At 43.8% G+C, this 24,393-nt stretch overlaps 2 protein-coding genes across 5 annotated transcripts in view; one reads left to right on the forward strand and one right to left on the reverse strand.

Moving 5' to 3' along the window:
- Window positions 1-24,393, forward strand: part of TXNL4B (thioredoxin like 4B) — a 58,369-nt gene that overhangs the window by 1,032 nt on the left and 32,944 nt on the right. For 2 of the 4 annotated variants that reach the window (XM_078357611.1, XM_002761119.7), the window contains exons 2-4: window positions 1,770-1,938; window positions 3,266-3,417; window positions 5,307-6,971. In XM_078357611.1, the coding sequence (XP_078213737.1) occupies window positions 1,807-1,938; window positions 3,266-3,417; window positions 5,307-5,472 (450 nt within the window). In that variant the 5' untranslated portion in view covers window positions 1,770-1,806 and the 3' untranslated portion in view covers window positions 5,473-6,971. Of the gene's footprint in view, window positions 1-1,769; window positions 1,939-3,265; window positions 3,418-5,306; window positions 6,972-24,393 lie in introns of those variants that run through there. The other 2 variants (XM_078357609.1, XM_078357610.1) reach the window with 1 other exon arrangement.
- Window positions 8,736-13,680, reverse strand: HP (haptoglobin). The gene is made up of 5 exons (XM_002761117.7): window positions 13,647-13,680; window positions 12,096-12,178; window positions 11,690-11,791; window positions 10,859-10,933; window positions 8,736-9,669 (listed from the first exon to the last, which is right to left on the reverse strand). The coding sequence occupies exons 1-5, from the start codon at window positions 13,649-13,651 to the stop codon at window positions 8,891-8,893; spliced, it is 1,044 nt and encodes a 347-aa protein (XP_002761163.1). The 5' UTR covers window positions 13,652-13,680; the 3' UTR covers window positions 8,736-8,890.

The following is a 24,393-nucleotide window of genomic DNA, read 5'->3' on the forward strand; positions in this document are numbered from 1 at the left end:
CTCTTTGACCTTCTCTTTCATTGGTAATTTGTTCTGCTGCTCACATTTGATGATGTCCCTTTGGGCCATTAGTGTCCCTATTTAGAGTATGACCTATAGCTGGAACAACATTATCTCCTGTGTGAATTATTATTAATTCTTTGTGTGTGTGTGTGTGGAGAGGGAGTTTTGCTCTTATTGCCTAGGCTGGAGTACAATGGAGTGATCCCAACTTCTGCCTTCAGGCTTCAAACAATTCTCCCTCAGCCTCCTGAGTAGCTTGGATTACAGGCTCCTGCCACCACGCTGGCTAATTTTTTGTGTTTTTAGTAGAGATGGGGTTTCACCACATTGGCCAGGTTGGTCTTGAACTCCTGGCCTCAGGTGATCCACCCACCTTGGCCTCCTAAAGTGCCGGAATTACAGACATGAGCCACCACACCTGGCTTAATTCATACCTTAAAATGTGACTTGTGACAAAAAAAATATAGAAAAATCCTCCCTTTTCATATTTGGGACTGAATTCAAAATACCGAGTATCTCAACGGAGTCTCTTATTGATGTCCACAGAATTAAGCTTCGTGGTCAAAGAGTTTCTCAAAAATGAAATTTCTTCCAATCATGAAAATAGCTCATTGTAGTAGAAGGACCCCTGGACTAGAAATTTGGTGGCCTGCATTCTGATCCTTGATGTTGTAGCAGGAAGTGCAACTGTAAGCAAGCCAGTTTGTAAAATGACAGGGCTGGATTTGGCCCTTCCACCTCAGTATTTTATGATTTGTTTATGGAATTGTGGTTTTCACATGCACTCTTAATTGATCTATTTGCCGTGTAATGAGGTGCACCTAGTAAGTTGTGCACCAAGAATCTCTAAGTCAGGACTTGTAATAATATAATGTCCACAATAAAGGACTGTTTAAAAAGTGTAACACATGAAAGAAATAATATGCCGCCATGGCAAAGAATATGGATGCTCTCTATATAGAGATATGGAGTAATCCTCATCGGTTAGGTTTGAAATAATGAAAAGTACAGAAGAGTAGACTAAGTGTGTGTACCCAGAACACCTGCCATCTGTCCTTCCACAACCATTCTTAATCCTCCTCTAGAATGCTCTGGGACTGGGAAGCTTGCCTGTCTTAGCAGGCCCCTGCCCTCTGGTTCCAGGTGGAGTCAGCCTGTGGGAGCACGAGCAGGGGTAGGAGGGAGGAGAGTGGCTGTAACCCTTAACCGCAGGCCGCCCTCCTATACACCGTCCTCTCTGCTCATCTCTCTGCCACACAATTCTTATCACTGCTTCCTTCCATGGCTCCTTCCTCCCAAGGCCTAGGGGTGGGTACAGCATCCTGCTGTTACAAGCCCCAAAGTACTGCACTTTACCTTGTGGTTTTTCTACACCAGCCTTAGTTAAAATGCCTTCAAATTACCAAATTTGAGAGTGTCATCACTTTCCTGCTGGAACACTAACTGATACAATAGGCTCTATCTTTGGGAGAGAGAGAGAAAAATATATATATAGAAACACATAATTGCATTTTTTTGTGAATGCATAACAAAACTCTGAAAGATACATGAGAAACTAATGAAAGCAGTTATCCAGGCTGGGGGAGGGATCAATGAAAATGGGGCCCAAGGAGCAGGAGACTCCACAGTATTACCTTTCTATGATGTTTCTTCTTATGCCGTGTGAATACATTACCTACTCTGTGAATTACTTTTTTTTTTTTTTTTTTAACAAGGGCTCATGTACTTACTCTAAACTGTCTTTAAACATTGCGCCTTTATTTCAGGACTGAGAGTGAGGAGTCACATTTGGGTTATTTCAAGATGAGCTTCCTACTGCCCAAGCTGACTAGCAAAAAGGAAGTAGACCAGGCGATAAAAAGTACTGCTGAGAAGGTGTTGGTTCTCAGGTTCGGGAGAGATGAAGATCCTGTCTGTCTGCAGCTAGATGATGTTGTAAGTGAATATCTAACGTAAGTGGTTTTTATTAATAATCTACATATTCTCACTTCAGCATCTGCATAGGGTATGAAAGGGAGTAGTCAGCTGTTCATCTGTTAGTTCACTAAGAGCTGATCCTGTGCCTGCCCTGAGCTGAACCCCCACATCTTTGTGTGCTGTATCTGCCTTGGATGTCCTTACTCACTAGAAGCTGTCAGTGCTGTTTCACCAGCAAGGTGATGGAAGAGCAGAAAACTATTAACAATCATCTGTGAACATTAGCTTTTCAGTGCTCGCAACAGTAGGATCCTAGTAGCCCCATTTTCCAGTGGGAGAAAAAAATGCCAGAACAGTCAAGTAACTTTTCACAGGCACTGATCCATTAAATTCCAGAGCCAGGATTGGAACTCAATTTTCTGTAGCTGCAAATACTCTTTTCTAGTGTGCTGCCTCCAGTATGTACCTGATGATAATCTCTGGTTCACAGCACGTCTTCACATTCTGAGTAGAAAGGAGGAGGAAGATGGGACAGCATGGGAGTATTCTTGTCTGTTCATTGCATAGAGACTTAACCCAGAATTAAGACCTCTTCCTGCCATTTCCACTGCTCCCATCCCGTGTAATGGCTGAGCATATGAATCCTCTTTTCTGTGGTTACAGTGAGGGTCTGATGTGTTAGCCTGGGGAGAAAAGGACCAGAGGATTCCACCGTCAGCTGTAGGGAGGAGGAAATACCACAGAGGTCAGTAGTGTAGACTCTGAAGCCATGCTACCGAAGTTCAAATCCCAGCCCTACTGCTCAGGAGCTGTGTGACCTGAGGCAAATTATTTTCCCTCCCTGTGCAGCTGTTTCCTTATCTATAAAATGAGGACTCTAATAGCACATACCTCATAAGAATGTTGTAAGGATTAAATGAGTTAACAAATGTTAAGCACTTAGAACAGTTACCACATAGTAATGTCACCCAGTTCTCTGCCACTAATGATCATGATTATCGTTTCTGGGAGGATTGGGAGGAAGGAGAGTTTAGGGAGTTTCAGTATCCATATTACATATTTCTAAGTCGAATGAGCATGGATTACTTTTATAAAACACTCAAATAAGACAAAGGAAGAAATAGATTCACACAGTTTTCCCCAAGGTCCCCTCCTAACCCAGACTGCAATGACTGAGACTCTGGAGGATGAGGTTACATCGTGTCTAATGGGGGAGCAACATGAGCTGCTTTGTTGGCCCAGGAGTTTTTTTGAACAGAATACTCTGTTGTAGTCACAAGTTTCACAGAAGAAACGTTAGCTGCCTCTCATATTGTAACCTTTGTCTCTCTCTCTTTATTTGCAGCTTTCTAAGACCTCTTCTGACTTAAGTAAAATGGCTGCTATATACCTGGTAGATGTGGACCAAACTCCAGTTTATACACAGTATTTTGACATCAGTTATATTCCATCTACTGTCTTTTTCTTCAATGGGCAGCATATGAAAGTGGATTATGGGTAAGTGTCATTGATATGAAGGTATTGCAGCCTTGGAAGTTTCCTTTGGTAAGCGGTTTCAGTAGCTGCCTGTTTGCATGTGATGTTGGCTCTGTGAGTCATATATCAGTACTGTTGCCTCAATGAATGCATGCTCTAAGTTTTTATGCAAAACCTTGCTACAAACTGAGTGTTTCAGGTATGATCGTCAAATTTTATGTTTTTCATTTTAAAAATAATGCATACACACGGTTTGTCGAATTTTAATTTCCAACCTAAGTGTGAAGAAATAATAGTTTGCAAAGCACTAACCATCCTTCAGTCTATAAAATATAAAATAGCTATATTAACTAAAGAAAGAACTCTTAACATTTTCCCAGGAATTTCATTTGAAACAAAATACGTAGTTGTTCTTAAGCTTTTGGACTGGTAAGTGGCACTTAGAACAGACGCATTCCTTCCAGCAGACCAAAATGTGCTTCTTTCTTACAAAGTTTCCTGCTTTTCACCACTCAGAGAATTTGAAATCATTCTTCAGCAAAGCCTGTCAAGAATAAGTAACATGAAGTCTTCTTTAATGCCTTCCGCTCTATCCAATTACCGTTTAATACTTCATATTTGTGGTTGGATGCATCCATGATTCTGACCATTTCTTACTGTGGTTGAGGAGTTCACTTGTCTTGATCTGTGTACCTTTTTGTCTTTATTTGAAAGTATGTAGAATATTATCTGTTTTAAAGTGTCTTACACTGGGCACAGTGGATCAAGTCTGTAATCCTAGCACTTTCAGAGGCTGAGGCAGGTGAATCATTTGAGGTCAGGAGTTCAAAACCAGCCTGGCCAACATGGCGAAACCTCATCTCTACTAAAAATACAAAAATTAGCTGGGTATGATAGTGGGAGCCTGTAATCCCAGCTACTCAAGAAGCTGAGGCAGGAGAATCACTTGAGCCTGGAAGGTAGAGGTTGCAGTAAGCAGAGATCACATCACTATACTCCAGCCTGGGTGATGGAGCAAGACTCCATCTCAAAAAAAAAACAGCAACAGTGTTTTAAAGCTGTTTATTCTACCAGAACACATTTGCTGTAAGTATTAATTTGGCACAGCCTTTTAATAGGGCCAGTTCAACATTATGCATCAAACACTTAAAAGTGTTTAAACTATTTAAACCAGTTATTACACTTCTAGGATTTTAATATGATATTGTAGATGCATATTTAATGACTGAAAGAAATACATGTTAGCTGGAAAAAAGCACATTACCAAATAATTTGTATGACATAATTCCCAATGTTGGGAAAAAAGAAATGTACATAAGCACATACACACACACACACACACACACACACACACACACACACACAAAAGATAGGACAGATATACACTGAAAAACGTCCTCTGGCCTCATCAGTGATTTTCTTTCTTTCTTTAAAATTTTTACAGTAACATAACCTGGTGTTTGAGATACCTTTCTAAAAAAACAGTGTTTTTAATACCTACAACTCAAAAGTGTAAGTGACTAGATCTTAAAGACCGTGACTAGTGAATGGGCTTTGCACAGTGCCCAGGCAAAAGCAACGGCAGCAAACCAAGAAACAATGTGCACTCCAGCACTTGGTGAATTCTGCTTATGATGTGAGAAGTGATAAAAGCAGATTTGGGGATTAAAATAGATTTGAAGCTGAATCTTTTCGCATGACAGAGCTTTCATTCTAGTGGCCCACTGCACTGGGTTTAGTCATTTACCAAATGGAAAAAAATGATTACAAAATTAATGTTGGGCTTTCTGTCTGAAGTCTCACTGACAAGAAGAAAATAAAGCTATTGTTCATTTTGTTTATCCTGAAAGTCTTTAACAAGTGATTATTCAGAGTTCTTAGAGTAGTTGTTTCTCTTCTATGCTGTCTAGCTCTCCAGATCACACTAAGTTTGTGGGAAGTTTCAAAACCAAACAAGACTTCATAGATTTGATTGAAGTAATCTATCGAGGAGCAATGAGGGGGAAGCTTATTGTCCAGAGTCCTATTGATCCCAAGAATATTCCCAAATATGACCTCCTCTATCAAGACATTTAGCACAGTAACCGCTGTCAGAGATGAAGAAAAAGGCACATCTTGACATGATACCTGAATCCGGCCGTGCTGTTTTTCTGGAGTCCTTTGGAAACATGCCCAGTGTCCCAGAGGAGAAGAGGTTTGACTTGTCTGTAGAAAACTTGGCCCCTGAGTGAAGACCCCACTGGTTCTCTGATGACCTGGGATGCCTGTCTACACCCTGCGAACCTCAGAGCAGCCAAGTCAATGGTGTTCATTTTCTACCACGGTGATTTTTTCACTTCTCTTCATAATGTTATTCTTTATCCCTTTAATACAGAATCCTTCCAGACATTGGCCAGTACAGTTTGATTGAACCATCTTCATTTGATACACAAGTGAACTGCAAAGTCAATTTCCATGGAAGCAAAAATACTTATTTTCTACCCTAGATAGGTGCGTGCGTGCACACAACACACACGCGCACACACACACACACGCACGCACGCGCTCACACAGACACGCACCCCTTCACCCGTTCCTCCGCTCATACATCTCTCATGCTTCCCATCTCCAGTTCTTACTGCTGTAGTTTCTCTTCAGATAATTAATGGAGCAGACAAGTTTGTTTTATTTTGGAGCCTTTTTGGCTCTGGCTTTTAAATGTTGTCCTGGTTGGCTCCTTTAATTATGTTTTTGTTATAAAATTGTATATGAAAACAGAATTGGAACTTTCACCCTCCACCACTCTGCTGATGTAAAACAATGAATTAGCCACCCTTAGCAGGAGCAGATTTTACCCAAAAACTGCTGCCTCTTCCTGAGGCAGAAAATTTTATTACTAGGGCTCTAAACTAAAAGAGATGTCAGAAGTGTTAGAATGAAGTGTCACCTGTATGGGATTTGCCTGTTTAAATAACTGAGAATTCTCGCTCTTCCAGGGGCACCTAGCACAACCATGGGCAAGTTACCACACCTCTCAAAACCTCATGGTGGTTATTGAAACTGACTCATTAGAAGGAGAGGGTGGGCGCAGAGCTGGAGGACCACAGGCGAGGCAGCTCGTAATCTGCTTAGCAGCCGCTGACCTCCTCACCAACAGAAGCCCAGTCCCATTCAGGGCAGCACTGTCACTGCAAGTCCAGCCACATTTACCAGGGGCTCCATTCCACGCCTTTCTGCAGAGAGGAGTGCCATGAGCTTGTTTCTAGCTTCTGAGGCAGTGGGGGAAGGCTGCTCGGCACTGCTTGTGTCCCTGCTGATGAAAGGAGGGAGTCCCTCCAGGAATAAGACACAAAAAGAGAGAAGGAGCCCACCACCTATGTCCTCTCCCATCCTATGCTTCCTGCCACTGGTTTAATCCTGATGCATGGAGCTACAACAGCCATCCTAGGCCCACGAGGTGCCCAGCGTCAGGTAAACATCGATATGCTAAGAACAAAAAGAGCCCCGATCCCTGATATTATTGAGCTACTGCGTGAACTCTGGACCTGCCTCCCTCCACACTTCTGTGAAAGAATAAAATTTTTTTGCCTACGTCACTGTTAGTCGGGTTTTCTCTTCTTCAGCCCAGATCACACAGTATTTGAGATACAGTAAGTGCTCAGTCGGCCAGCCAAAACTCAGAACCTGCATGTGCAAAATTCGGAGGTCTTCTTCCCCTGAGGGCTTTCAGTCATCTTTCTCTCAAGTCCTGATTTGTATTTTTGATCCTATCTTAGTTGCTTTCCATTCCACAAGTATTAAGTGCCTGCGGTATGCCCCATCCTATGCTGAAAGCTACGTGAGTACAGATGGCTCCTGGAGGGCAGTAAAGGTCCTGAGAGGAGGTGGTGCCTGCATCTATCTGGAAGGGAGAGTAGGAGGTGCTCATACAGGAAGGGGAAGGGAATTTCAGCAGAGGGCCCCCGAGGAAATAAAGCCCGGGGGCTGGAGACAGCCTGGTGTCAGAGAGCAGTGAGGAGTTTGGTGTGGCTAAAGCCCATAGGCTGAGGACACAAAGCGGTGCTGAGGAGGGAGGCAGAGAACACCCGAGCTTTTCTCTTACTGTTCTGCCAGAAGCCGCTTAATACAGTCAGACAGCTCTTTAACAAAGGGGTGCTTCTTGTTACAGGAGACTTGGTGCTGAAGAGAACTACCAGAGGAAAAGGTGTCTGTTACTGTGTTTCTGAGAGGCATTTTTTTTTTAAGAGTTTGTTATTTTTCAGTTTCTGGCTATTATCTCTTTCACAGTTTCTAGAATATAAGTCATATTGGCCTACTAGCACTAACCTGTTAAAGTTTACTGATGAATCTGCAGGGTGCCTGTGAGGAGAGCTTTACAGAGATGGCCAGACCCTGCTGAGAGAGAGTGACATCAGTGCCATTTTATACCCTGAAAAGAAGGGCCCATATTTTGGCATGAAAAGAAGGTGCCTTGGTGATTGGTCGGGTTATTGAAAGCTTATAGCAAGAGAAAGTTCTCTTAGAACAGTTTCTGTTTATCAGAGTTCAGAACCTTTCTTCTGGGAGACCCTTCATAGCATGACCTGCCATCGGGAGAGGAGGCTCAGGCAGCTTGCATTTGATTCCTGGTGAGGGGTGGGTTTGTTCCAAGTAGGAAAAGCAGCTTCTACTGAGGCAGGGACTCTACCTCCCCACTCTTTACAGAGTCCCCGAAGGTTATTGCTGACAGGGACGTTAGCCATTGCCTGCCTCAAGTCCTTCATGGAAGAGACCAGGAACTGATGGCCTGGAAGCCTAAATTACTTAGCAAATTTGTGGGCCAAGCTGTGATTTGGACCCAGCAAGTCCAGAAATCCTGCCTTTCCATTCATGATCTTTTGTTTTCTGGAGTGCTGGTAGATTAGATCACAAACTCTGAAGCACTGTCTGTGTCAAAGCTTTTTCCCATCCTATTTCGAGCTAGCCTCTTCCTCACCAGGCCCAGGCCCTTTCTCCTTATTACCTTTGAAGAGGCAACAGGATGCAGTGAAAAGAGCTCTGAGTTTGTAGCGAACAGACCTGGGTTCAAAGTTCAGCTTCACTGTGTCATAGCTATATAACCTTGAGCAAATCACTCACCTTCTCTGAGTCTGGTTCCTTGTTTGTAAAACAAGGACAACAATTGCCTTCCTGGGACCTGGCATCCAATGGGCACTGAATGAGTGAGCATGATCCCTAAGACGGAACAGTTTGTATCACCTTAGGGATTCGCAGTGGGTTTGGGGTATTTTCTGCCATACTCCCCGTAGACTCTATACCTTTTTGCTACCCTGGACCATCAAAGAGAGAATAAATTCTCAAGACTGAACACAACACAGAAATGAGTCAAAAGAAAGCTCTTTATTGACTGACTCAGCAACGCAGGGCTGGCACCTATCAGCCTCAACCCACGTCTTATTCTGTCCACTCCCATCCACTTTGCCCTCCTCCAGGCTGAAATCATGCTTTCAGGCAAAGGCTTCCAGCCAGGCTTGCGTTAGTTCTCAGCGATGGTTTCCTGAACCCAGTCCTGGATGGAAGTTGCCTTCACATACACACCGTACTCAGCCACCCTACAGCTCTTATCAAAGCTTAGGATCCCAGCCGCGTACCATGTGTCCTCCTCCAGGTCATGAACGGCAAAGGCACTGCCCGCATCACCATAGCAGGTGTCTTCCTGGTACTTGGACATGCCAGCACAGAAGGTGTGTTCGTTCAGTATGGGCTGCACCCCAACGGGGCTCTTTGGTGTCTTCTTTTCAGGTACTGTGCTGCCTTCATAGTGCTTTACGCATTGGTCTTGGTCAGCCACAGGCAGCATGACATACTTCAGATGATCAGTAAATTTAAAGTTGGCATTTCGCCCCCAGCCAGACACGTAACCCACACGCCCTACTTCTGCATAATCCTTTGAAGGTAGGCAGATGGGCATCACTCTCTCATTAACAGGCACCTTCTGTTTGAGTTTGATGAGCCCAATGTCTACCTGGGCGTAGTTAGGGTGTAGAACCACCTTCTCAATCTCTACAAGCTGATTTTTCCCCACATAGAGTGTTAAAGTAGGGGCAATGTCTTTTGCTGTTGCATTTTCTGAATGGTTCAGGAAGAGATTTTTAGCTGTGGTCAGCAGCCATTGTTCATTGATCAGCGTGGCTCCTGTGGTGAGATTATGGCGAGAGACCATCTTAGCCTGCCAGGGAAAGCTGCCTTTGGCATCCAGGTGTCCACCCAGGATCCGCTGCACTGGGTTTGCTGGATTCTTGGGCTTCCCACATACTGTCAAGAAGAGCAAGACACTCGTGAGTGGAAATGTGCAAGAGCCTCCCCATCTGAGAAAGAGGTGTGAAACCATTGGCGGCTGTCACTGCTGCATAAACTAGAAAGTTTAAATGCTTTGCCCTTACCACCTGCTCATCTCATTTCCAATAGTTGCAGTTTTTTGGGGTTTTTTTTGGCCAGGCGCGGTGGCTCACGCCTATAATCCCAGCACTTTGGGAGGCCGAGGCAGGTGGATCACGAGGTCAAGAGATCGAGACCATCCTGGTCAACAAGGTGACACCCTGTTTCTACTAAAAATACAAAAATTAGCTGGGCATGGTGGTGCATGCCTGTAGTCCCAGCTACTCGGGAGGCTGAGACAGGAGAATTGCTTGAACCCAGGAGGCAGAGGTTGCAGTGAGCCGAGATCGTGCCATTGCACTCCAGCCTGGGTAACAACAGCGAAACTCCATCTCAAAAAGAAATAATAAAATAATTGTTTTTTAAAAATTGTTTGCATTACAGAAAGCTCTATTTCCAGCCTTTCTAACAAAGGAAATGAGAAATACTGAGATTTTTGAGCCCTGGCTGATGAACTGTATTATATTTAAACAATTATCCCAACAAATGAATTTCTCCCTTTCCTTGAAGTTGATTGAAAGGGCTAGGAGCTACCGTAATTTATTCTCTCTGAAGAAAGAGGAATCCAGAGCAGCACTGCCTGGAGTTCAGATTTTGTAAATGGTGCAGTTCTGCACCTCGAAGAGCAGGAGAGGCTGGGCTGATGCCTCCCGTTCTGAGAGGGAAAGGAGAGAGCAATAGCTCTTCCTAACAACCAGAAGCAGGAGTCCCAGCCCACGTCCAGCCTCCTGCTAGGCTTCCAGGGATTAAGATTTAATGTCTTCCCTTGACTTGTTCTCTCTGGAGCTTGCTTCTCCTTAGACCCAGGGCTCTCTAGCAGGCTCTCTGTATGCACAGGCTCTCCTGATCTGTGAGCAGTGTAGACAGTGGATTCAGCCAGTGCCCTTCAGGCCCCGATGAACAAGACCCATAGACCCTTGGTGACCCTTAGGGAGTCATCACCTAACTGCCTGAGTCTCTCTCCCTGGCCAGTTACGGTTCTCCCACATTCTTCCTCTGGGCTCTTGTGCGCTCAAGGGATGCCCACCCGGACGCCTGCCTGGGCTATTAAGTGCTCAGCACCTACCTGCTTCACATTCAGGAAGTTTATCTCCAACAGCCTTATTCGTCCACTGCTTCTCACTGTTTAAGGTGTATACTCCTGAAACAAAAGGCAAGAAATGAGCCAAAAGAGCAGTCAAGTCTGGACCCAGTGCAGAGTGAGAAGGCATTTAAGCAGCAGAATTAAAAAGACAAGTTGGGAGGGGGAGGAAATAGAAAGGGGAAAAGGAGGGAGAAGAGGAGGAGGAGGAAGGGAAGGAGTGCTGTGCTGGAAGCCAAGTGCTTCGACGGCAGTTATGCCCAGAAGAACAGACTGTGGTCATGGTGGACACAGCCAGGCAGTACAAGGAGGGCTCAGGGTTCATATCCTGACTCTGACTCTTACAGGCTGCCTGAATTTGGGCAAGACACTCAACCTGTCTGTGCCTCAGTTTCCTTATTGGCAAAGTCAGGATAATAATCTCCATTCAGAGGGATATTATGAGGACTAAGTGAACAAATAAGTGTAAAGCACTTAGAGCATTGCCGGGAATGCAAGACTCACTAGGTGAGGGTGACTTGTCACCATCAGTCTTCCTTTTCCCACATCTCCTGCTGGAGATGTGAATCTGACTCTGAGATGGGTAGGCTGCATGGCATTGCCTCCCCTTAACGAAAGAGAAAACTTGAGGCTGACAAAGGTTAGTCTGCCCAAAGGGCCACAGCTACTGGTGACAAAATGCTTCTTAGAATCTAAATCTCCTGGCTCCAAGGAGAGCACATGAACTGTCTGGCCATTCACCCCAGCACCACCCCTCATGGAAATGTCGGAGCAGGGGTTGTGTGCAGGGTACTGAGGCAGTTGCCCAGGTCTTACCGTCTCCCTCTGTGCGCAGTCTATAGTATTTCTTACACTGGTAGCGAACCAGGTGCTCCACATAGCCATTTGCAATCTCAGGGGGCTTTGGGCAGCTGTCATCTGCAAAGAAAGACAAGCTAGAGAGTTTACTCTTTGGAAATTACTCCCAGAGACCCATGAAAAGTCAGATGAGAGGACGCTGCTCTGCACATCAGTCTCCTTCTACCCCAAATAGAAGCTAGTGGAAGGGCAAGCTCCCTCATTTCTGGCAGGATCCCCAATGTTCTTCAAGGTCCTGAAAGCCCAGAGGTCAAGATAAGAAGGGGGGAACTGGGTGTTCTCGGAAAGCAAGAGTGCAGACCCAAGAGGGTCAGAGTGAGATGCGGCTCCAGGGATGACGCTCCTACCCAGCTCAAAGACTGACCTGCAATATCCGTGACATCGTTGCCTGAGTCCACTGCAAAAAGCTGTCCCCAGAGCAGGAGGGCAATGACAGCTCCCAGGGCACTGCAGAGAGAAGACAAGAAGGAGTGGAAAGCTGGTCTCCCTGCTTCACAGCACATGCATGCATACACACACACAGACACGCACACATGCATGCACACACACTCCTCCCACTACGCAGCCAGAAAAGAAAATCCATACGTGGAAGTGCTAGGACCAAGAAGTTGCCCCTCCCCTGCACATACAGAATTTAGCAGCTTCTGAGCTACCACTAAGCTTCCAGCAAGCTTAGAAGTGCTGGAAAGTCTGCAGAGAGAAATAGGAAGAAGCATAGGTTGGAGTTGGGGAGCTCAGTTTCTGGCCACATTCAGGAAAGTATATTGGCAGTAATACAGGAGCCCTCCAGGAAAGAGAAACCTCCCTCAGCACCTGGAAGATACTGCTAATAAAATGTAGGTCACTCAAAGATGGGAACACAGGGCTAATTATGCCATTCCCTCTGCTTCTTAAAATTTTCTGTAATAAAAGCCTCCTTAAATATATAATTTTAAATACTTATGTGGTTATTTCTAGTATTTTAGGGCAATTCACCTTTAGGAAATGTATCTCGAACCCCAAAATGTCAGCAGGTCACCTGGAAGAGAACTGGTGTCTGAAAGCAGGACTGTGGCCGTGGGCATTGACACACAGGCGCCACCTGCCAGTTCACCGTCCCACTAACAGACACTGGCCATTCAGGCACTACTTACTACTATTAAAATAGTTTCTAGGCCAGGCGCGGTGGCTCACGCCTGTAATCCCAGCACTGGGAGGCTGAAGCGGGCAGATTACAAGGTCCAGAGATCAAAACCATCCTGGTCAACATGGTGAAACCTCGTCTCTACTAAAATACAAAAATTATCTGGGCGTGTGGTAGCACACACCTGTAGTCCCAGCTACTTGGGAGGCTGAGACAGGAGAATCACCTGAACCTGGGAGGCAGAGGTTGCAGTGACTGAGATCACACCACTGCATTGCAGCCTGGCCATAAAGTGAGACTTTGTCTCAAAAAAAAAAAAGTTTCTAATGTTTTTATTTCAACATTTCAAAAGTCTTTTTGTTTTTATAAGATCTGAGTGCCTTAATGAGATGTATCCCAGGTACTCATGTGTATCCCAGGTACTAGTCAGTTAATTGTGTCACTCAAATATGTTACTGTTAGTCTTCTTATACATTTTTAAAGAGGAAAATATCTGCTAGTAAATATATTCAAAATGCCAGGAAGCCTACGACGGGAGCTGATGACATCTACAAAGACAAAAATGCAATCTCAAGGAAAAAGACACTCCTGAGAGTAAATCACATCTCCTGGGAAAGACAGCACTGTCTATGGATGCAGAAAAGGAGAAGATTTAACCCACGAAGCCCTTTAGTTCACTACAATTTGGCCCGTTTTCCCCTGCTTTTTATTCTACTTCTGCATCTCCACCAATGTACGCAAAGAATGAAATAAAGAACCAGAGGAAAGGCAGGAGAGAAAGCTGAGACCCACCTCATCTTGGTTGCCTTGCGTCTGGAAGAGCAGTGCTGTGGGGCATCTGCTGGTCTTTTTATGCCGCCCCTAGCTCACCTCTCCCCCTCTCTGTTTCGTAATTCCTGTGTCTACATGACTTTGGCCTTGGTAAGGTCACTCTCTGTTCCAGTAACCGCAAACAATACCCGTGTGAAGAGTTGAGCTCTTGCTTCACACTTGATTTTCCTGTGGTGGTCTCTTACAAACCCCAGAGAAACCTGGCAACTTCATGACCCAGGAACCTGCCAAAGTATTTCCCGAAATTAGCGACTGGGCAGGACAAGGCATGGCAGAAACTGTCAATCTGTCTCTATCTGGGAGGGTTTTCACACTGCAGAAGGCCTCACTTGGAGTTGTTTCAAACCCATTGTAGACATTTCTGCAGCCTAGCTTAGGTGGGGCTCTAAAGAAAGCACTTCCTTGTCACAGTAATTTTCTTCACCTGTGTGTGGACATCTCCGTGTTGCTTAAAAGCTCTCCAGCCTGAAATCAGTAAATGTGTTTATTGTGTCTTCTCTGATTGCTTTTTACAAGAAATCACACAGCTAATAAAAGCTATAGCGTAGACTGACACAGATCATGCTCATGACAGTGGTTCTCATGTTTTCATAGTCTGGTGATTAGCCTAAATAGGCAGATGAGAAAAAGCCATATGTCTCAGCCAAATGTGTTCACCTGTGTGCATTCCAGGTACTAGTCAATTGAAATTTAGTAGCAACTCAATACAAGATTGATTTATTAATTTAAAAGGGTTAGGCCGGACGCAGTGGCTCACACCTGTAATCCTAGCACTTTGGAAGGCCGAGGTGGGTGGATCACAAGGTCAGGAGATCGAGACCATGCTGGCTAACATGTGAAACCCCATCTTTACTACAAATACAAAAAATTGGCTGGGTGTGGTGGCATGCACCTCTAATCCCAGCTAAGGGAGGATAATCACTTGAACCCAGGAGGCAGAGGTTGCAGTGAGCCAAGATCGTGCCACTGCAGGCCAGGCTGGATGACAGAGTGAGACTCTGTCTCAATAATAATAATAATTTTTTTAAAAGGGGTTAGTGGTTCTTAAAGTGTACAAAAGAATTACTTTTGGATAATCATGGTGACACTGATATAATAGGAAAGTGGCTAGAAATGAGACAAATGCCCATAAACAGGAGATGGGTCAACCATGCGTGGTATGTTGATATGATGGAATATTACACAGCATGAAAACGAATAAACTCTGCAAGAACATGGATAGTCTTACAAACATAATTTTTGAAAGAAAACTGCAAGTTTCAGAAGATTACCTTCAGTATGATAGTAGTCTGCTAGAGATCAAAATGAAGTAAAACTTGGCAATGGATTTTTAGATATGACCCCAGAATCACAAGGAATCAAATCAAAATTAGATAAATTGAGCATTATTAGAATGAATGTTTGTGCATCAAAGGGCAGTATTAAGAAAGTAAAGACAATTACAGAACGGGAGAAAATCTTTGCAAATTATATATCTGATAAAGGGTTAATATCCAGGGCATATCAAGGACTCCTACAACAACAACAAAAGGGCAGACAACTCAAAGCGTGAGCAGAGGATCTGAATAGACATTTCTCCAGAAAATATACATAAAGTGTCAAAAAGCACATAAAGATACTCAAGGCCTGGCAATTAAGGTGGCTCACACCTGTAATTCCAGCACTTTGGGTCCAGGAGTTCGAGACCAGCCTAATAAAAATATAAAAATTAGCTGGGCATGGTGGCATGCACCTGTGGTATCAGCTACTACTCAGGAGGCTGAGACAGGACATTTGCTTGAACCTGGGAGGTGGAGGTTGCCCTGAGCTGAGATCGCATCCCTGCACTCCAGCCTGGGTAACAGAGCCAAAAAAAAAAAGAAAAGAAAAAGACACTGAACAGTAATTGGAAAATGTCAATAGGGAAATGCAAATCAAAACCACAGTGAAACACCACACCTACTAGGATGGCCACAAGTAGTGTGTGTGTGTGTGTGTGTGTGTGTGTGTGTGTGTGTAACAAATGTTGGTAAGGATGTGGAAAAGTTAGAACCCTGGTACATTACCTTGCTAGTAAGAATGTAAAATGGTGCAGCTGCTGTAGAAAACAGTTTTATGGTTCCTCAGAAAGCTGAGCATTGAATTGCCATGTGACCCAGCAATTCCACTTCAAGGTATACACCCAAAAGAATTAAAATCAGAGACTCAGAGACATGTACACCAACGTTCATAGCAGCATTTTCACAATGACCAAAAGGTGGAAGCAATCCAAGCTTCTATCCACAGATGAATGGACAAATGCATACAATGAAATACTATTCACTATAAAAAGGAATAAAATTGGTACATGCTACAACATGAATAAACCATGAAAACATACTAAGCAAAACAAGCCAGACACAAAAGGGACAAAATATTATATGATGCCACTTATAATAAAGCATCTAGAATAGGCAAATGCATAGAAACAAAAAGTAGATTGGACTTTACCAGGGGCTGGGAGAAGCAAGAAATGGGAAGTGCTTGCTTAATAGGTACAGAGTTCCTGTTTGGGGGGATGATAAAGTTTTGGAAACTCGCCGTGGTGATGGTTGCACAACGCTGCTGATGTAACAAACGCTGCCGAATTGTATACTTCAGAATGGTTACAATCAGAAATTTTATGTTAACGATATTTTAGCACAATACAAAATTCAAGAAGTAAGTAAATAAACTTCTTTTTATTGGAGAAAAAAAAAAAGAAACAAGCAAGACTCAGCAGTATGTTGCTCAGGCATAGATACCAAAGAGACAAAACTATATTTTTAAGACTTTTAATGGAATGGAAATCCCAAAATGTGAAATGTTACATCCCGTGGGGAGGTAGAAGGAAGGCAGAAGAGAAAGACACTTAGGGAAATACAAATAAGTTGTTAATGACCCAGGTTTTGGGCTGGGTAGTAAGTTCATTAAGGTACATTATATTATTTAATGTTTTATTTAAAAAATATATATTTATTTTTATTTAAAATATTTTATTTAAATATATATTTTAAATAAAAATATATATTTAAATATATATATTTAAATAAAATATATATGTTTTATTTAAATATATATATATATGCCCACATATATATGTCACATATAATGTTTTATACGTATCAAATATTTAAAAATATGAAGGAGAAGGGAATCACCTAGAGGACATAGTGGCCCCTTTTCCATGAATTTGATCCAATAGGTCTGCTTGGGGATGTGAGAATCTACATTTCAAATGTCCATAACTTCTCCCTACCCCTGCACGTATGAGACAGTAGACTGCAGCTCTTCACTCATAAGCAGGAGCCGATTTCTCTATCCCTGGAATCTGGGTTTGGCTCTGGGGCTATGTTGAAACAGAAGCAAATATAAAAAGGATAGCTGAGAACACATGGACACAGAAAGGGGAGTACTAAACACTGGGGTCTATTGGGGGGAAAAGGGGAGGGCCAGTGGGAGGGGGAGGTGGGGAGGGATAGCCTGGGGAGAAATGCCAAATGTGGGTGAAGGGGAGAAGAAAAGCAAAGCACACTGCCATGTGTGTACCTACGCAACTGTCTTGCATGCTCTGCTCATGTACCCCAAAACCTATAATCCAATAAAAAATTTAAAAAAAAAAAAAAAAAAAAAAAGGATAGCCTTGAAATGTGCTTGTGAATTGGGGTTTGCCTGCTTTTCCAGCACCTGGAATCTGGGGGCTGCCCTATGAATGAGCCCAAGTTATTCCTCCATTGCTGGAGGATGAAAGATCCCCATAGAGCAGAACCCAGAAATACCAGCTGACAGGCAGCCCCGAATTCCCAGAAGCCCTCCACAGAGGCATGAGCGAGCCCCTGCCAACATCAGCTGAAACTGGTCCTGACCAAAACCACCTCCAGCTAAGCCCAGCCTACATTGCTGACCCACAGAATCATAAGCTCAATAAAAGAGGGATGTTCTAAGCCACTAAGCTTGGGAAAGACTCATTAGGTAGCAAATGTTAACAGTAGAACTGGCATAAGGAATGATGGCAATGGAGCTGCTCTGGCTGAATCTGAGGTGAAGGTGTTAGAATTCTGCTCCCCAGGTCCCTGGGTTCCTGCCATGCTCTGTCACAGCTTGTCTTTACCTGCGCTTTGCCACCCAGTTTCCTTCAGTGGCCAGAAGGAGGGAGCTACACCCTGCATTTTCCAAAGAGAACATGTGCTGTAGACTGTGAAGGATTCCACTACACCTGGAACCCTTCCCTCCTTTGACGTCCTCATGCCCTCCTCCCCCGCCACCTCATCCAGTCCGTCACCCCTCCCCACAGAAACTGTCAAGCCTTAGCCTCTGACAGTCCTCTGTCTAGAGTTTTGGAAATGTCACAGCCTCAGGCTTCTTGTTTCTTCTCTGTCCAATTGCTGCTACTTTTCCAGAGGGAAGAGATGGCTTCTATTTCTGCAGCTCTGTGGACCCTCAGGGAAGCGGGGAGAGCGCTGGTCCTGTGAAATGGAGGGAGAGACTTCCTCCTCAGACTGCAGCTGGTGCCCTCCTAGGGCGTCTAAAGTGAAACATTTCTCACCACTGCTGTAGAACAATTGTTCATTCACCAGGTTCGTGAAAATTCATTCTTCCTCTGAACATACCCTTAACCCTATTACTGACCCCTTGTCTTGGCCAACAGGGGAGCACTCACACACAGCCGTCCTGCTCTGGGTGTCTTTCATCAACTTGAGGAGAAGCAGGATCCAGCCCAAAGGGCTTCTCTCTTTCAATGGAAAAGTCACAGTGTGAGATAGCAAGTCAGAAGACTCCCCAAAGGGAAATAGGAATATATTTTGGGAGAATAGAAAACAGGAAAGCCTGAAACATTAACAGGCAGGACAGCAGTTGACAGAGGAGCTTGAAGGGGAGAGTTTTGATTTTAGAAGCAAAAAATGATTTTGAAAAGTTCGCTCTGCCAGTCAGGCATAGTGGCCATGCCTGTAATCCCAGGGCTTTGGGAGGCCGAGGCAGGTCGATTGCTTGAGCCCAGGAGTTGGAGACCATATGGAATAAAATGGGCAACATGATGAAATTCAGTCTCTACAGAAAAATACAAGAAATTATCCAAGCGTGGTGGCGCACACCTGTAGTCCCAGCTACTCAGGAGGTTGAGGTGGGAGGATCACTGGCACCTGGGAGCTGAGGCTGTAGGGAGCTAAGATCATGCCACTGCACTTCAGCCTGGGTGACAGAGTGAGACCCTGTCTCACAAAAACAAAAAGCTCACTGCCATTACAAAAGTCTTGAAATTTTGTAAGCTACCAACAAATAAAAATAAGAAACAAGTCCTCCGATAATTTCCCCACCTCAAGACAACCAATAACCACTATTAACACTTTAGTGTTACGTCCTTCCATTTCTCTGTACATACTTTTACACAGTTTTGATCACTCTTTATATAGAATTTTTTGGTCTACTCTTTTCACCCAATGTTGTAGGCATTTTCTATGTTGCAGCAAACTCTTTAAAACATTTTAAATGCCATATACTCTTAATTTAAGGAGGAAGTATCACATGTACTTTAATTTTGTTGTTATGAGTAGCTTCCATGTACACAGGGAAGTGAGGTAGGGAGACCACTCCCATTTTACTCCATATGGATGTACAAATGATCCAGCATCATTTACTAAAAATGCCTAATCTTAAGTGTTCATCTCAATGAATCTTTATAGTATGAAATATTTCTAGCATCCCAGAAAACTTCTTTGGGTTCCTTCCAGTCCACACCCCACCCCTACCAAAGTAACGACTGTCCTGACTTCTATCATGATCGAATAGTTTTGCCTGGTCCTGAACTTCATATAAATAGAATCAAATAATAGGCATTCTTTGTTTCTGGCTTGTTTTTTACAACATAATGTCTGTGAGAATCATCCATGTTGTCACGTTAGTTTCTTTTTTATTGCTGAGAAGTATTCCATTGTGTGACTAAAGCACAGTTGACTTATCCAGTCTCCTGATGGAGATTTAAACTGATTCCATTTGGGGGCTATTGTAAACCAAGCTGCTGTGAACATTCTTGCATATATCTTTTGGTGGTTACCTGCACTCAGTTCTTTTGGATACGTACCTGGTTGTATCATAGGATAGCGTATATCTAGCTGTAATAGATTGCCAGTTTTCCAGTAAACACTCCTATCAGCAGTATGTCAAAGTTCCAGTTGCTCTGCATCCTTGCCAATACTTTTCAAGTTTTGCCATTCTGCATATATGTAGTAAAATATAATAATGGAGGCCGGGTGTGGCGGCTCACACCTGTAATCCTGGCACTTTGGGAGGCCGAGGCGGGTGGATCACCTGAAGTCAGAAGTTGGAGACCAGCCTGGCCAACATAGTGAAACCCTGTTTATACTAAAAATATAAAAATTAGCCAGGTGTGGTGGCACAGGCCTGTAGTCCTAGCTACTCTGGAGGCTGAGGTGGGAGAATTGCTTGAATCCAGGGGGTGGAGGTTGCAGTGAGCCAAGATCACATAACTGCACTCCAGCCCAGGCAAAAGAACAAAACTGTTTCAAAAACTAATAATAATAATGGCTTTAATTTTGCATTTCCCCAATATCAAATGATGTAGAGCACTTTTTAGATTTGTGTTGGACCATTTAGATATCCTCTTTACAGATGTCTTCTTGTAGATTTGTTGTCTTTTTCTAAAGTATTCTGCATACTAGTCTTTCTTAGGATAAATGTACTGTAAACATGGCTCCCATTTTGTGGCTTGTCTTTTAATTCTTTTAATCTTTTGATGAACAAAAGTACAGAAGTTCTTAATCTTAAATAAGTCCTAATTTAACAGTTTTTTAAATGTCATAGTTAGTGGTTTCTGTTTTCTGATTAAGAAATCTCTGCCTACAGGTTGTGACAATATTCTCCTATTTTTTTTTTCTATAAGTGTGTTGTTTTACCTTTCAAATCTAGGTCTGTGATCCATTTGGAATTAATGTTGGCATATGATATGAGAAAAAAGTTCATTTTTTTCATATAGACATGCAATCAATCCAGTATTATTTGCTAAAATGTCCATCCTTTGCCCCTGAATCGCAGTGCTATCTTTATTATAAATCAGGTGACTATATAGGTGTTGGCCTCCTCCTGAATCCTCTGTTCCCTTCCATTAGTGTATTTGTCTAATCTGGAGTCATTGTCATATTGCCTTAATAATATGTGAAAGGAAACTGTCTTAAACCCCCAGAATCACTAAGCTAAAGTGAAAGTTAAGCAAGGAACTGCCTAGGGCAAACCTGCCCTCCACTCTATTCAAAGTCACCCCTCTGCTCACTGAGATAAGTTCCTATTCGATTGCCTCCTCTAGAGTCTAATCAGAACCTCAAAAGAATGCAGCCATTTGTCTCTTATCTACCTATCCCTGCTTCGAGTTCTACCGCCTTTCCAGACAAAACCAGTGTTCATCTGACATATGTTGATTTCTCATATCTCCCTAAAATGTGTAAAACCAAACTGTGCTCTGACTGCCGTGCTCAGACCTCATGAGGTTGGTCACATGTCAGGACCCCCTGAGGTTGTGTTGGGTGTGCATCCTCAACCTTGGCAAAATAACCTTTCTAAATTAACTGAGACCTGTCTCAAATTTGGGGGGTTCACAAATGGGAACATTTTTTTGAGACAGGGTCTCACTGTCCCCCAGACTGGAGTGCAAGGGCACGATCTGCAGCCACAACCTCCTGGGCTCCAGCAGTCCTCCCACCACAGCCTTACAGGTCCTCCCACCACAGCCTTACGGGTCCTCCCACCTCAGCCTGACGGGTAGCTGAGACTGCAGACATGTGCCAAACACACACAGCCAATGTGTTGTTGTCAAGATGTGATTTTGCCATGTTGCCCAGGCTGGACTTGAACTATTGGGCTCAAGTGATTCACTCACCTCAGCTTCCTAACCTGCTGGCAGTGCAGGCATGAGCCTCCACACCTGGCCAATAGTGGGAACTTTGTTGTAAATCTTGCCATCCGGTATTATAAGTGTTCCAAATTTATTCATTTTCTTTCAGAGTTTGTCTTGACTATTCTAGGTCTTTTCCATTTTACGTAAATTTTAAAATCGGCTTTCCAATTCTCACAGAATGTCCTGCTGGGATTTTTATTGGGATTACATTGAATCACCAGATTACTCTGAGGAGAGTTGACATCTTAACTGTGTTGAGTCTTTCGAGCAATGAACATAGCATCTCTCTTCGTTTATTTAGGCTGCCTTTAATTTTAATGCTTTGTTCATATTGATACAGACCCCTCGCACCTCTTTCATTAGATTTATTCTTAAGCATTTGATTTTGATGTTACTGTAAATGATATTTAATGTATTTAAGTAGTGCGGGAACAAATACCTGCATAGCCATGAAGTGAGAACCCGGAGTATTCCCAGGAGTATACATGACCTTTGAACAGAATGGAAAGTGGAGTGTTGAATTCAGAAGAGCACATCTTGTTCAAAATCACAGTTTATCTTGATAAGAAAGTTAAACAAAGACATTGACATGATTACACCTATTTCTAGACTGTCTCCTTCTTTCACAGTCACCAGGACCAGGGGCTACAAGGTCCTGCTGTTCCTGGAACATAGGCACGGCTTCCTAGTTGTATTTCCTCACTGTCGGCAAATCTCTTCTCCAAAACTGAGCCACTGGCAGACACAAATATGGATATTTTGTACAGTACACATTGATATTTTAAGCTTTTTTAAAGTTTTTCAAAAGTAGTATCAACACTGACAGTTTGTAAATGAGGAACTTCCAAAATCCAGGCGGCTGAATCAAATACTGTCCTCAGACTGGTTTCCTGTCAGCAAAGACAGCCAACCAAGGTGGGCAACCCACACGACCTGTCAAAACTTCCAAAGAAATACTGCCTTTCCCAGCATGAAACTGGGCAGGTATCAAAGGCATGAGGACACTAACGAGTGTAAAAACTGACTCCCTATTCAAAAGAATTCAGATCAACTTTCCTCGGTTTCTTCAACCTACATTTGTGGGACAGATTCGGGGAAACAAGTAGGACCATGTCACCGTTTTTCATTCACCTTTATCTCTATATCCAGCAATGCCTGGCATACAGCAGAGGCCTAGTCCAGTTGATTGAATCAATGGATGATAAACACAGCCTCTGCCTTCAAAGAGTTCAGAGTGGGGCAGAAACCAAAACTGTAACGTAAGTAAGTGTTACCTGTCTCGTCAGCTTCTGTCTGCAGAGGATCCAGCACTCAGAAGCATAAAAGCTGTCCGCAGAACCAGCCCTGCAGCTATGTTAGGAGAAAAGTCAGTCAACTTCTAGTAACAATAGGTAACATTGGGAGAGTCCTATGTCCCAGGCACTGTACTGTGTGCTTTCTGTGTATTCACTCATTTAATTCTAAAATAGCTCATAAGCAGTAGGTCTTTCTATTATCGAACAACCCCATTTTTACAGTTTGGGCATAGAGAGGATATAGAACTTGCTCAAGGTAAAACAGCTTGTAAAGAGAGCAGGCAGGATTCAAACCGAGGCCAAGTCCTTAACCACCCTGGGTGCTACCTCTCCCACATGATGAACTACACAGAATTTTCAAGACTCCCTCACACGGGCTGGGCACAGTGGCTCATGCTTATAATCCCAGCACTTGGGAGTCCAAACTGGAGGATTACTTGAGGCCAGGAGTTCAAGATGAGCCTGGGCAACATGGGGAGACCCATCTCTACAAATAAAATATAAAAAAAGAGCCAGGCGCGGTGACTCACGCCTGCAATCCCAGCACTTTGGGAGGCTGAGGCAGGCAGATCACCTGAGGTCGGACATTCGAGATCAGTCTGACCAACATGGAGAAACCCTGTCTCTACTAAACACACAAAAAATTAGCCGGGCATGGTCGTACATGTCCATAATCCCAGCTACTTGGGAGGCTGAGGCAGGAGAACTGCTTGAACCTGGAAAGTGGAGTTTGCAGTGAGGCAACATCACGCCATTGCACTCTAGCCTGGGCAACAAGAGTGAAACTCCATCTCAAAAATAAAAAAATAAATAAGAAATTAGCTAGGCATGGTGGTATGCACCTGTAGCTCCAGCTGCTCAGGGAACTGAGTGGAGAGGGTCACTTGAGCCTGGGAGGTCAAGGCTGTAGTGAGCTCTGATTGCACCACTGCACTCCAGCCTGGGCAACAGAGCAAGACCCTATCTCAAAAATAACATAAAAAAGATCCCCTCACATAATCAGCATTAAGGGCTTACCATTAGAGTCACTTTTAAGGGTCATTTGGGGACAGATCTTTCACTGGGTTAAGGCATTTCGGACTTGGAAGGGATAATAAACTTGCTAGCTTAACCACATTAGCCAGGCTAAGGGTGTCAATTCTGCGTGGCTGTGGAAGCCCATTAAGAACCCTGTGTATCAGATTTCAACCATGACTGAGGCAATGATACCCAGCAAAGAGGATAAGGAGAACCCGAAAGCACTGGCACCCAAGTCTGGAGAAGCTGCAAAGAGTTGGAGGCTTTCTCCAAGCATGACCCCTGTGTTGGCCTTGGTGGTGCTGGAGCAGGCAGAAACCATGTGGGCCATGGCTGGGAAGCACATTACGAAATAGATCAAGGAAACTACCTGCTATCTTCAAAGCATTTGGGCAGGAGAATGCCCTGGGTGCCAGCCAGATGCAGGGAGGAGTGAACCATTCACCCTGGTCTCAGGACAGATCTCTCCAGAAGGAATGGAATTTGAATGGAG

This window comes from Callithrix jacchus, chromosome 20 (genome assembly GCF_049354715.1).
Source record: "Callithrix jacchus isolate 240 chromosome 20, calJac240_pri, whole genome shotgun sequence".
NCBI classification, from domain to species: domain Eukaryota; kingdom Metazoa; phylum Chordata; class Mammalia; order Primates; family Cebidae; genus Callithrix; species Callithrix jacchus.